Source organism: Anastrepha ludens, chromosome X (genome assembly GCF_028408465.1).
Source record: "Anastrepha ludens isolate Willacy chromosome X, idAnaLude1.1, whole genome shotgun sequence".
Lineage (NCBI taxonomy): Eukaryota > Metazoa > Arthropoda > Insecta > Diptera > Tephritidae > Anastrepha > Anastrepha ludens.
In genome coordinates, this window is record NC_071503.1 from 73,516,922 (window position 1) to 73,531,549 (window position 14,628).

Sequence of the window (14,628 nt, forward strand, 5' to 3'; positions counted from 1 at the left end):
TTTCTTGTTTTAAATTGTGAAGCTACCTACACATATACGATGCACATCCAGACAGATCGTATTGGCAACTACAAGCTACTTTACGATAGCACTTTGGACGACAATTCGACGAATCATTATAAACAGTTGGCAACATTTGCGAAGGAGGCTATCGATCGTATGGTGATGCAATCCGATTTCCGTGATATCTATCATGGCGTGAAACTTACGAAATTCATACCAATAGAAGAAAACTACTTTCCTAAAGACAATACAAAATATAATCAACAGGGTATATCAGCCAATTTCCTATTACAGGTATGTTGACAGCAATAAATAAGTGGATCGCCTAACAAAATACTGCATCTAGCAAAAATACTACACCGATATTTCAAAAGAGATAAGAAGTTTAAAAATTACCGGAGTGACAAGAGTTTACCCCTACTAAAGACGGTATCAAACACCTTAGCTTTTACAGAGATCACCTATGAACTCTAATTAGGTATTAAACATGCCACTGCATTCTCCATTATTTCCCTAAACATTCTTAATTTTAATGAACCTAATGTATTACCGAGGTGAACGGTGAAAAACTAAACACATTCTCTCTGAATGTGTTGCTCTAGCTAGATGAAGGCTAGCACCCCACTATGATGTAGCCTTTAACCCATTCAACGAATAAAATAAGAAGCCAGAGAAAGTACTGAAATTTATCGAAAGACTTTACATGCAGGGTATTGTGGTGTTGGAATTGATATATAGTATGTTCTCATAGACTTAAAAATTAAAAAAAACTTCCGTCTCCCTAATGCCTGCAGTGTCTTCCAGGCGGGAGTACTTGCAATTGGGGAAGCTTGTAGGATACTAATCGCAGATTTTTCTTTCAAGGGCAACATCGTTATTCTTTCGGATAGCCAAGCTGCAACCCAGGCAATGGATTCAGCTACAACAACCTCTGTGGGGGTGCAACAAAGTAGGAATAGCCTTTCCACCTTGAGTGAAAACCGCAATGTTACCTTAATCTAGGTTCCGGGACACCGGAATATTGAAGGTAACGAAAACGCAGATGAATTGGCAAGAGAGGGATCTGCCATAAAAAACGCTCTTGCATAATTGGTATTCACAGCATTAGGTGCAGTCAAGAATACAATATTCCTAACATACCTCCGAATAGCGGATTGTAGATGGATACACCAGACGAAATGCAAAATTAGCAGGACGTTACAGCCCACCTTTTTTTGTCGGGACGGACTAGCAAGTGCAGCACTCAGACTCAATAAAATCATTGTACTGCACTCGGGTTCTCTTATAAATTTTCTCTAAATCTACTCGAACTCTGAAGAAATCTGAGTAGATCTTGTGGTGCCAAGGAGGCAGGTTAGTGCCAAAGACCTCAAGCCTGATTCGAGCGACAGCGGGGCAGACGCACAGAAAAAGGGCCGCCGTCTTATCCTCCTCTCCACATGCTGGGCAGAGTATACTGTCTGAGATGCCCACCTTTTCCATGTGCTTCGCCCACAGAAAGTAGCCCGTCATGAGTCCAACCAGCTGTCTGCACTCCCTTCTACTTAATGACAGGAGGGTTTGCGACAGTCGAGTGGACATGACAGGTAACATCAGTTTAGTTCATCTGCAGCCTCTCTCAGCCTGCCATGCTCGCTTGTGGGTTGTAGTAACCCATTTGCTAACCGTGGATTTGATGGCTGCAGAAGGCAGTGGCAAAACGGGCTTTGGGCCAAAGAAGTTGGCCTCAGAGGCCATCTTAGCTAAGGAGTCAGAAGTTTCGTTACCTACGATACCCACGTGTCCCGGGACCCATGGTAGCACAAGGCTATTATGTCTACCGACATAGTTCAGCCCGGATTTACAGGACAAGGCCATGAGCGCAGCTTGGCTGTTGCAGCAGACACATATAGATCTGCCTCTCCATTGGTTATTCACAACAAAGCTCATCGCTTCTTGGACTGCATACACCTCCACTTGAAACACAGATGCATGCATTCCAAGAGCAAAGTGCAGTTTTGACCTGCTGGATTCCACGTATACCCCAGAGCCTAAGCCGTGCTGGGTCCGGGAGCTATCCGTGAAAATACGAAAACAATATATGCCGGGCTCATTTTCAGAGATTGACCACAACTGAGCCTCTTGCAGCACTACATTTTATCTCTTATCAAGTACGACTCCTGATAGCATGGAGTAAGGGGGCATGGAGAGAATCGTTGGACCGAAGTCCATGCCTTCCTTGTTTTCCAATGCTGGACAGGCGCCGTACCAGTTTCCATTGAGTTTCAACCTGCAGGTGGCCTACAAGGCCTTTCTTTTTATGAAAGCATCAAGTGGTGGTAGACTAATCAGGAAATCTAATGTCGGGCCTGAAGTAGTCGGAGAAGCTCCGGTGCAACAGATGGCCACAGTACGTTGTAGTCTCGATAAGGTCCTCCTTACTCTTACGAGAGAGAGTCTACTCATCCAGACCACTGAAGCATAGGTGATAATAAGTCTTATCATAGCCGTGTAGATCCATAGGACCTTGCTAGGGGAAAGACCCCACGTTTTCACAAAGACACCTTTGACTTCCAAAGAAGTAGATGGAGGATTACTCCAAGATATTTAATTTTCTTGGATAGCTGGATTGTGACTCCTTTTAGCTTAGGCAGAACGAGACCATCAAGCTTCCTCCTTCAGATAAAGAGGACAATACCAGTTTTGGTGGGGTTTGTCCATATCCCACTCGCACAGCACCAAGTATTAATCATATCCAGAGTTTTCTGCACTTTTCTACAGATTTTATACCAAACAGGCAGCATCGTCCGCATATGCTTGTGTGTAGACTCCAGCATCATTCAAGGTGGAGACAATGGAGACAGCACACCACCCAGACGACACCAGCAGATCCTCCTCCGTCCATACCGTGACGATTCTTTGGGCTAGCATTGAACAATTCCAATTCACTAGCACCCGGTCTGCACCATGTCTGCAGGCAGAGCTACACATAATGACGAAAGTGGCATTATCAAAAGCCCCCTTTATATCTAAACAGATGCCCATAGTGTAGTCCTTCTTGTCGATGGCCCGCTCTATCCTAGCAACTAGGTTGGATTGAATTGGATAGAGTGGGTGAACCTTCAGTGACCTTTGACGCATATGCAACTCCACTAGCCATTCGAGACTTTTCAGCATGAAACAGTTCATGAAACAGTTCATGCTGATAGGTCTAAAGCTTTTGGGGCTGGTGTAGTCATCTCTCCCAACCTTAGGTATATAAGCCAGTGCCAGGCATGAAGTAAAGATTTTCTTCAGGGCTACAGTCACTGACCCTGTGCCTTCCTTCAGCATGGCGGGATAAATGCCATCTGGTCCGGGTGACTTGTAGCCGGCAAAAGATTCGATGGCAAATCGAATGGCGGCTTCATTCATCTCAGCAGTTACCAGATCCTGACAACAAAATTGCTCAAGGCTCGTCACAGTGAGATGGGATGATATTATTAGGCCGGCCCTAGGTCTACTCGAATTCCGTAATACCGTGGCCCTTTCAACGCGTTAAAGCCACAGAGACGGCCCCTTAAGACCCAGGGCTCTTGCACTGTTGTTATATGAGGTAATGTGTGCAGCTGGGTAAGCCATCTACTTAAGAGTGCAGTAGCGGCTTTGTTGCAAGTTAATATGTGTCACCGTCAGGGGACGGTAGCTACAGGAACCACAGTCTAAGCCTCTTATTTAGTATAGACATGGAAGGTGACAGTCACAAAGAAGAGATTCACACGGTTCCTCTACCGAGAGCCCATGACATCAACACTGGCTTCATCCACTCGAACCACAAGGGAAACTGCTTCCTTTCCCTCCCGGTTGCTACTCTTGGGGTACGAGAGCGTTCGCCAAAGCCTCGTGTTGATGCCCGGATTCTGGGCACGCAGGCAGGACAAGACGTCCGCTATAGACAGGTCGGGATCCGGAATCCAGCAGGTGGCCTTCCCGAACGATACACTCTCCTCGCTGTAGACCGTGAAGTGAGTGGTACCAATGGAGAGCACGTTATTGACCACGGTCCTGATCCACTCGAAGCTGGCCGGAGACGCGCACGTCACCCTTATGGTGCCGTCCTCGGTCTCATAGCCCTTCGCGTTGGCTTCAGGACCGGAGGCAACAACCCAACGCATCAGTCGGCTTTTGCAGTATTTAATTTCTGCATCAGTCAGCTGATGGTCAGACCCCAGTTTTCTGATCACAGCCACAGGTCGTGGGCCAGTAGCCTTCTCGCTATAGGATGGCTTGCCCACACCCTTGAATGTGTTTGGCGGAAGGTCCAGCACCCCATCCTCCTCTGACGAAACTTTCGCCGGGCAGACAGCTGTGCTGGACGTTTTGTCGAGGCGCCGATAGTGACGTGGTTCAACAGAACCTCTTCCCGCCACATTGACTGGCGCTAAGACCGCGCTCGTACCTTGGGGGGTCGTGGCGCGAATATTAGTATCAGTCTCAGGGCAGGGAGGTGTACTGCTTTCAGCCACCCTCTTCCACCGCTTACGTCGAGAGCGAGACAATTTGGGAGCGCCAATGAACACTAAGGGCCCGGTGGCTTCTGTTGGTGTCACTTTCGCCGATCGAGGTCTTTCGGAGGACACAGACGCAGAAGGGCCGACAGAGTCTCATGAGGATTTCTCCCGCATGAGCCTTACTCGCCGCTTTCTTCTTTCCCTCCTTGCCACGCTCTTCGATTTCCCGGCTTCTTTGGGAGGTCGTGCCGCCGCAAATGTACATCGGAATGTGGAAACTATCAAGCGCGATTAGAATTTTGCTCCAATTCGCCGTATTGAAGGCGCTCTTAACGTCCAGCGTCGCAACTAGGCAGTACTCCATGCTACCGTATAGCCATCGAGTACCTTCAATTGCCTTTTGCGGAATGGTCTTGACTGCAGATACGACATCTGTGGGTGGACGATCTTTCCGCAACCCGAATTGTCGGGGTGATAGACCGCCTACATCCACTATAGTAGCCTAGGCGTTCCAGGATTTTCCCCGCGGTGTCGAGCATGCACAGGGGGTGGTAGCCTCAAGGATCTTCCGCAGGCTTAGATCCTTTTGGAATTAAAACCAGTTTCTGCAACTTCTACAAAAATGTCGGCACGACTTTCAATTGCTAATTTTAAGGCCTCGTTGGAGATTCCATCCAGACCTGCAGGTTAATTATTTTGGATCCCTTTTATGCTCATTAGGAGTTCTTCTTTGTTTGTTAACTGCACATGTTGGTCGGCTTCGCAGAATCTTACCAATTCGTAGTCTCGTATTGTGTCTTGTACAGGGAACAGTGCTTTTACTACATTACGCAGTGTAGCTGGGCATGTTGTTGGAAGTGGCTTAAAGACTTTAAGTTTTTTCATAACAAGGCTGTACCCAAGGCCCCAATGATCATTATCGGCATCGTCGCATATCTGGAGCAAGCACCGGCGTTTACTGTTTTTAATTGCCTTTTTACGGCCTTCCTTCTTTGCTTATATTGGAGCTGCAATGTCTGCTGTCCACCACTAGACAGGTTCGCTATGGTTCGTGTTGTGCCCCGTTTTAGACATGGCTGCATCGCATGTTTCCGTTAAGTGTTTCATGGTTTGCGTAGTCTTTTCAGATGCATCCCGTGTTAGAGTTACATCTGCCAGCATGATTTCAATAACCTCAGCCTCCATGGTTTTGACTTTGTACCTCGTGTCGTAGTTATTTGGGAACCTTTTTTCGCCGTGCTACCTTATTTCACAAATTATTGCTAGGTGATCGCTCCGAGTGTAATGCTGGTTGATGAATTATTTCGTGTAGCGAACAAGACTAGAACTCACAAAGGTAAGGTCGATTATAGATCCCGTTCCCGCTTTTTGATACGTATGTTGATTTCCTGTGTTCATCAAGGCTATATATAGCATGACGAACGCTTCTAGAAGGGCTTGTCCTCTAGGGTTTGTCCGTGGGCATCCCCAATTAACTGCCCAAGTGTTGAAATCACCGGCTACGATGACAGGACTATGCTCGTTTTCACGACAGTCGGTTCTACGTAACCGGAACGACCCGGATTTATATCCGGCCAAGGACTGTAACTTCAGCAGCATTCCTCGTATATGCACGGGGAATGTTTATGCTGCTACAACAACAACAACAGGTCTATGTTCCTTTACATCCTGAGCAAGGTTCTTTAGAATGCCTATTGCTTCCAGCAGGGTTAAGCTGGGAGGTAGATAGCAGCTGTACATGTATCTACCTTCAACGGGCACACGTAAAAATCCGCGGCCTGCATTCAAGCTCATCAGTTGGGATCTATTGATCCGCAGTTCCAGATCGCTGATTTTCCTGTTGTTTCAGAGGCCAAGACCTTGCCTTTTTTGTGTTTATAGGGCTCACTAAGTATAGCAAGATCTATTTTCTGTTCCCGTATAGTCTGCTCGAGTAGGTCCTGAGCGCTTTCGCAGTGGCTAAGATTCAGTTGCAAGATCTTCATTTCTGCCGAATTTCTTTAAGAGCTCTCAGATATTGAGGGCACCTGCTGCTGGTCATCGCGTGCGCTGTATCGCTTGCCTTTTTCTTCTTGCACATAATACAGCTTGCTGTTTGTGTGCAGTTTTTGGCCTGGTGATCCTTATTGTCACATTTGCAGCAGGTGTTACTAAGGTCAGCTGAGCTTTTACAGCTTACTGCCACATGCCCATATTCCATGCATTTAAAGCATCTTTTTGGATCGATCTTCTCCCGTATGCGACAATTTACGAGGCTTATATGGAATTTATTAGCTTCTGCCAGCTTGGTAGCGATTTCCGGAGTTATATTTAGCATCGCCGTTTGTGTTCCTCCGTAAGATTTTCGCAGACCCGAAATGCCTGGCGTTATTAAATGCCTCATTAAGTTTAGGGCAAGATGTGGAGTCGAGTTTGCTGTATACCACCTCAGATTAGGTAATGAGAGGCACAATTACCTGGAGAACTAATTTTCGTCTCATTTTCTCTGGTGTGAATGTTGCAGAGCTTACGCAATGTAGCGTAAATATTCCCCACAACCCTATTTATATGGTCAGCACAGGTAAGTTTCGTGTTAAGAATAAACCCCAATTTTTTTACCTTATCCATAAAGGTAAGGGAACTTGTGCCCATCCACAATTTAGGGATATTGTCAACATCCACCACACTATTACATATGACTTTGCCGCGTTCAAACCAAAAGAGTTTTCATTAGCCCATACAAAAATAGCAGACAAAACACTGTTTATTTTGAAACATAAATCTTCAACGAGACCAATACGCCTGGACAAGTACAATTGTATATCATCAGCATACGCATGGACATTCACGTACTGACAACCGGTAAAAACATATTTGACAAAAAGACTGAATAAAATTGGGCCAAGAATAGATCCTTGCGGAACACCAGTGCTTACGCATCTAGACTGGTCTTGACCTTCTGCGTTCTGTCTCCAAGGTAGCTGGCCATGAGCTTCACCGCACTGTCTTTGAAGCCGAAATAGTGTTTAAGCTTCAAATAAAACAATTTGTGATCCACTGAGTCAAATGCTTTAGAAAAATCAACTAAACAAAGTAGAGTCAGGTCTCCGTTGTCAAAACTAATTCTAATATCATCTAGGATTTTAACCATTGCAGTCGATTAACTGTGACTTTGTTTGAAGCCAAATTGTAGTGGAGAGAGTAGACGATTGGTCTGTACGAATGATGAAATTTGCGTGGCCATCAAGTTTTCGCAAACTTTGGAAAATGTGGGTAGTATGCTGATAGGTCTATAGTCACCAGCGTAAATAATTAGCATTTGGCTTTTTTGTGACTGGGAAAACTTTAGCCTTCTTCAATACTGCTGGGAAACATGAACTAGTCAAGCAATGGTTTATTATACGGGTAAGGGGGTCCTATTATATATTGGATGACTATACGGACGAATTTTAGCGAGATGCCATCATCGCCTACGGCATTAGACTTGATTTTAGATAATGCTTTCAGAACATCTATCTCACTAACTGTCAAAAATTGAAACTGTTCTTCCAGAGTAGCACAACATGAGGACTCTTTTAAAATAGGAGAACAATTGGTTTTCGTACCAACACTAATAAAGTAGTCATTAAGTTCATCAAGGTCAATATCACATTCGGGACTTTCCTTGCCATGAATTTTAAATTTTTTTAGGTTGCGCCACAGTTCTCTTATTGGAAGTGACGGATCAAGTTTTCAGTAACTGTACCAACGTTTCGCTTGTCGTATTATTGCAGTGGTTTCATTTCGGATAGCCTTGTAGCGGCGCCAAGAAGTATCCGTCAAGTTTTTTCTCCACTTAGCATAACACTTGTTGCGCTTTCTAATGGCAGCTCGAACTTTCGAGTTGTACCAAGGACATGAACTATTTAAAACATTTACAGAACGAACCGGAACATGCATGTTATATAACGAGGATAAGTTACGGATAAGGAAGTCAAGTCTTTTATCAACAGTACTAAGAAACCCACATTCATTCCAATTTATAGAACCCATGGCTGAATACAGAGAATTAACATTCAACTATTTAAAATCACGACACCCGTAGGTTGCACTTAAATCTGGACGATTCATCACAACATCTAAACTACAAAATATTAAGTCATGGTCAGAAATAAAGTCAACTTGGTCGAATTTAAGAATATGTGACAAGTCACAGGTTATAAAATAATCAAGTAGACTAGGATAGGAGTTATTTGCATATCTCGTTGGTGTAATTCCGTTAACAACACAAAGTCCTGCTGTTGCCAACTGGCCGAATAACTTACTACTACTTCCCATTTTTCTGTTCTTGCTTACTCGTTCGTTGTAACCGGCGTATTTTTCAAGACTTCAACGCGGTCCGTTTTATTTCTTTTGGGCGAGCTTGCAGCGACGTTAACGATTTCCCTCTTTGGCGTGCAGTCCGTAGTATGCTTAATCCTAGTTTTTATGGAGGTCCGTTATATTCGCGATCAAATCCCCCATTGGTTGATCGATATTTCGCTTCGGAAGTACCATTATTTCCGCTAACTCCTTAACCTTAGGGTGCGACCAGAGTGAACGCTGATGCCGAGCGGAGCCGAGCCGAGCTTATTGACGCTTATTTTCATGCGAGAACAAAATTTGTATATAACACAGTGAATGCGAGAATCAGCGCTGAAATTCTGTTTATTCCATGTGTTTTGCTCTTATGTCATTTAATTTTGTTGTTCATTTGTGTTTATAAAATTGCTGTACACGGTAATCTATTCATCTGATGAAGAGTATTTTGCTTCTCCTAGTGTGATTAATGCAATTATTAACACAAAAGAGTTTGGAAAACATCCAATTACACTAAAAAGGAATGAATTTGGTGAATTTCATCATTTATATAATGATTTAAGAAAATATCCAGCTTAATTTCAACAATATACCCGAATGAAAATTGAAACATTTGATTACATTCTGGACAAGATAGGTGTGAAACTAAACAAAAACTGGACAAATTTTATTAAGGTGCCAGTAACTTCTTGCGAAAGATTGATAGTGACTCTGAGGTAAAATAATTATTTAATACTTTGTTTAATTCAATTATATTTCATGTAATAATTTGTATTTATAATATTTGTATTTATAATTTGTATTTATCGGTCCTTGATAGGTGTGCAAAATTTCAAGTCGATCAGATTTTTAGAAGCCAGTGAAAATTAAGCTCAAAGATTCCGTTACATACATACATACATACATACAACCCGACCTAATAAAAGTGTGTTAAAAACACAACTGCACTCTAAAAAGTAAACATCAACAATCCAAAAAAGCGAGCAAAACGCTTTGAAACTGTTTTCTCGCACTCATCGGCTTTGCTCTCTGCTCTTGTCGGCGCTCACTGTGTTATACACAAGCTTATTTGTATTGACTTGTATGTAATCAGTTTTGATCGCACTGACAATCTTTATCGCACTGACAATCTCGGCTCGGCTTTCAGCGCTCACTCTGGTCGCACCCTTATCGTCGATTGCTTGGTAAATTTCTTCAGCCGTCATCGCCTTCACGAAACCGAAATGCTGTATACACGGTGACGCCGATCTGGTTCTTCCCGTGTGGGGTGGCGAGTGCACCAACCTTGAGCTGCTTGGGAAAGGATTTTTAAGGTGTTCACCGCAGCTATTAACTCGTGCACTTGTGATGGTATTTTTGCTGTTACTTCAACCTCTTCCATAGTTTGTAGTTTTTTAGTTTTGTGTTGTTTGTATTATTCGTATTCATGTTGTATGGGCCGCAACTTCTAAGTCGTTATCCATATTTCGATGCGTAGTCATCACTGACGATTCCATGGTTGTCTTTGCATGCAAGGAGGCCATGCTAGGGTTGACAAAGGTTTCTTATGGGAGCTTAAGTTCGGAGCCGAATCAGTGTTAACAATGAATATTACATCTAGACCTACGCCGACACTTAATAGCGACGGAATATGGAGCGTTCCTAGAGATTTGCTACCATTTTAACGGGGCGGGGGCAACTGCACCATTAGTCTGACTGCCGTTTCTGCTGGGTACCACTTCGCATACTAAGAAAACAGAATAGTGCAGTCGTCAGCTCGAGGTAGTATGTCCAACCATTTTCCAGTATTCCATAATTAATGTCTTAATGTCGTTGTTGATGGTTTGACAGCCGTCGCGCCAGGTTTTTTGTATTATTCATCATGCCTTCACATGATGAGGGGGACACCTATATCTAAGAGGGGCTGTCTTCTCTCCACTGTCACAAGAACTTCATCAGATTTATGCTGGCTTTTATACCGCATCCTCCGCTCAATTGTCGGGGGTGCTTATTCGTTTGAACTTATTTCGCAACTGGCCTGCTACTACAGGTTTTCCGGCTATCCGCAACCTGCTGACCCTCACGATTGCTTGAGCCCAGCTTAGCAGTCCGATCCCTCAGGAGCGTGGACCTCCGTGCCTCTTTTGCCTATGTATGTACATTAGGGTGTCCCAGGCTACAAGGGGGAATTTTTTTTTCGGAATTTCAATACGCATACCCTTTATTTTTTTCCATTTGACTCTAAAAACTTATATAAAATATTATTGAGATCGGATGTCATTAACCCGTGCCGACTTGATGTCAAACTTTAAGTTTAAAAGTTAGTATGAAAGCTATAGGCTCACAATAGAGAAAAGTTTAATTGAATTTTTAGATGAATTAAATAAATAAAAATAAAAAACATATTTCGTATTTATTTTCTTTTTATTATAAAAGGGACATCAATCATCAAATTTTCTTTTCCAAGTTTGCTTTTTACAGTCGGGATATACCTGTCTGTGTTCTTGTACGGAACGGTGATCAAACCATGGAAGTCTTGCATTAACTTAACCGCTCTTTCTGCCGTATCATTAACTGATTTCAGTCCTAGCAGCTTATTTTTAGCCTGTAGAAAGGAATCATCATTTGACCACGAAGAGGGGCACTTGTTCAGAAAACTGTCGTCAATCTGGAGTCGATTAAACAGGAACTTGCTTTTGACAGAGACGAAGTCATCAATGTTTTTCTCTGAAATTAAAACTGATAGATCAGTTGTCAATTATACCTTTTAGCAAACTTAGTAAAAGAACAAAATCAAGGCTTAATTAACGTACCAAAAAGTGGGCCACAGAGTTCTTCTTTGGATGCAATGTAACGTTTATTGTGAGCTGTTGGGTTTTCTCTAGTTAAGTTAGCGATCATTCTTACTTTAGTTTCTAGATTGACATCATCATCAAATAAAGCCAGAATAGATACTTCATCTGTCAAATACCACAAATGCTGGCAAAACTTCTGCAAAGCTGCTTTTAAAATGCTTTTGTCTATTGTTTCTTAATTTTTCAGGGCCTTCAAAAAACACAAATCCTAATACGGCTTTACTGCCAAAATACATTGGAGCCAGGGTTTTACGTAGGATGTCACGATGAACAGACATACGTCCAACAGAGCTGCCTTATCCTTGTTTGAAATTCTGAATTGAGAGCTACGTAACGATATTTTTAATGAATAAATGGCTCTCGCCATCCATCGAGCCTGGTGCATAGCACCTGATGCCGAATATTAAATTTCTTCTCTGAATCTCCGCCAAGAAATATAATTGAAAGCTCAATTAATTCGCGATAGTCATCTCTATTTCTTTCGTTAATTCAGTTTTGTAGAATTCTAGCAGTTTGTCAATTTTCGAAACATTAAAACAAGATAGCTTTTCTGTACAGCTTTGTTTTTTCTCGGGATCGATATTTTTCCAGTTTTCTCGGAATTTCTTGAATAATGGGATGTCTGGGCTTGACTGATTTTCGCTTCAAACACGCCTTTAAGTACTAATTCGTAAACGTGATGACGGCAAGCAAAAATAAGCACTTCTCTACCCAGTTTTTGTTCGAGAAGCACACATGCTCCATTTATGCGGCCTGTGTTAGAAGCAGTAGTATCACAACAGAGAATCTGCACTTTGTCTTCAAGGTTCCAGTTCGTGATAGCATCCCAAACTGCGGCTGCCTGTTCTCTTCCTGTCGAGCTATCCAATTTAGGAACAGCAATAATTTGTAATAACTACCGGTAGGTGTTCTTCTTTACTTTTACGTCGTGAATCTAGAGCTGGCAACAGTTTTCCGTCCCAGTGGACAGTCATCGTGTCCGGGGCCTTGTTTTGAAAATAAATTTTTATAGCTTCATTTCCGTATGAACTCTATGGATGGAGGACTTGCTTATAGGGAATTCATCCGTATTGTGCCCCAGAGCCTCAATAGTAGCTTTAATTATAAAGACAGAATCCCTCACACTCAACTGACACCTGTGTAATGCGGCAACTAACTTGGGAGTTATGATATTTTTCCGCATAGAAGTTTTATCGCGCTGAGAGGAGGCTTCTCTTGCGCTGGGCCTATTTTCTTCTAATTCTATTATTTCACAATCAGAAGAGGACTTTTCTAGTGGTGGTTCGCAAGATGATGTTGATGGGGCTAAGGATGAAAAATTTTTAACACGTCGCTTTTCCTCCTCGATGATTATAAGGCGCGTCCTTTCCCCTTTGTTTGTTAGTTTTTTGTCCACTCCGGCTAAGTGACCGGGCCGACATTATTATTTTTGGATGTTTTGAGACCATCCAAACAAAATAAGAGGGTATGCGTTAAAAAAAATCAGTTTAATTTTTTTGGGACACTCTAATGTACATATTTGTATGTGCGTATGCACACTTGATGTATGTACATATTTGTATTCTGAACTTCCAACAAAACACATATCCATGCACATGCAGGGCACAAACTTTATTCCTCTAAATTCGTGTGTCGTCGAAAGCTAAAATTCTATGCCCAGCTACTACAGGAACTGTTGGAGCCAAGTTGCAATTCAACCATGTATAGTTTGTAAAAGTACGAAAAAATATCAACGTTGTTTTAACTTCTTTACTTCTTCTTCTTGTATTAATGCTTACTGTGACTCAAGGCACTCCAATAAAGTTCTTTATACGAAACGGTCGTGATTGTATTTTTCCATTGCGTTTTTCCACAGAGAATTCTAACAAAGGTTATGGGCCTTTTGTCGCCTACGTGTGTTCGTTTTAAAGAGAATTAAATCTATTTTTAAATAAAAACAAAAAAAGTGATTCGAATGTCGGTCAACGTTGGTCAAATTGAAAAATTGAACGGGGAAAATTACGCCATTTGGACAATTCAATTAAAAAGTCTGCTCGTAACGTTAGATCAGTGGAGTGCAATTTCAGAATCGTGTCCGGATCAAGAGAGCAAAAAGGTGCTGTGGCAGGCGGCTGACCAAAAAGCATTAGCCACCATCTTGCTCAGTGTTAAACAGTCCGAACTGGTGCATATAAAAAACTGTGTGACTGCAAAAGGCGCTTGGGACATACTACAGACACTATATAAAACTCATGGTCCTGCGAAAAAAGTGATGCTTTTTAAAAGTTTGATGCGGTTCAAATTCGACAAAAACGAAAAGTTCTCAAGCCAACTTAATCGGTTTTGCGAAATAATTGAAGAGTTCAAGGAAATATACATACAATTGTCGGATGATTTGCTCTCAATTATTCTTCTTTGCAGTCTTCCTCAAGCCATGGATAGTTTTGTTGTTGCAGTCGAAACGCGTGACTCGTTGCCTACGCTAAAACAGTTAATCGCGAAAATTCTAGACGAAGAACGGTGGCAAAGTGAAAAGACAAAGGAAGATGAAACGGTTTTGGCGGTGACTTCGTGGAATGAAAGGCAAAATGAAAATACAAACACACAAAGACAGAACAAAAAGAAAATGATAAAATGCTATGCGTGCGGTAAACGTGGACATATTCGCGCGCAATGTAGAAAACAGAAAGCCGAGTGAAATTCTACGCACGTCGTGTTTAACGTGAGTGATACAACAGCAAATATAAAAAGCAATTGGATTTTGGATTCTGGTGCGACAAGCCACATGGTTAGAGACAAGAAGTTTTTTGTGTCAATAAGAGAATGCAAAGAAAATATATTGCTGGCATCAGGGTAAACAGTTAACGCAAGTGGAATCGGAAATGTAAAAATTAATGTGAATAAACGCGAAATCGAACTAAAAAACGTTTTATTTGTACCGAATCTACATTCAAATTTCATATCAGTCGCGAAAATTCTAAAAAATGGATACGACATAAACTTTTCGAAGAATTACGCGAACGTGG

The 14,628-nt window shown here is 42.4% G+C and overlaps 1 protein-coding gene across 1 annotated transcript in view; it reads left to right on the forward strand.

Annotated features, from left to right (window-relative positions):
• LOC128870209 (uncharacterized) overlaps nucleotides 1–14,628 on the forward strand; it is a 75,648-nt gene that overhangs the window by 59,135 nt on the left and 1,885 nt on the right. Inside the window, exon 4 of the mRNA XM_054112804.1 lies at nucleotides 23–297. Within this exon, the coding sequence (XP_053968779.1) occupies nucleotides 23–297 (275 nt within the window). The remainder of the gene's footprint in view (nucleotides 1–22; nucleotides 298–14,628) is intronic.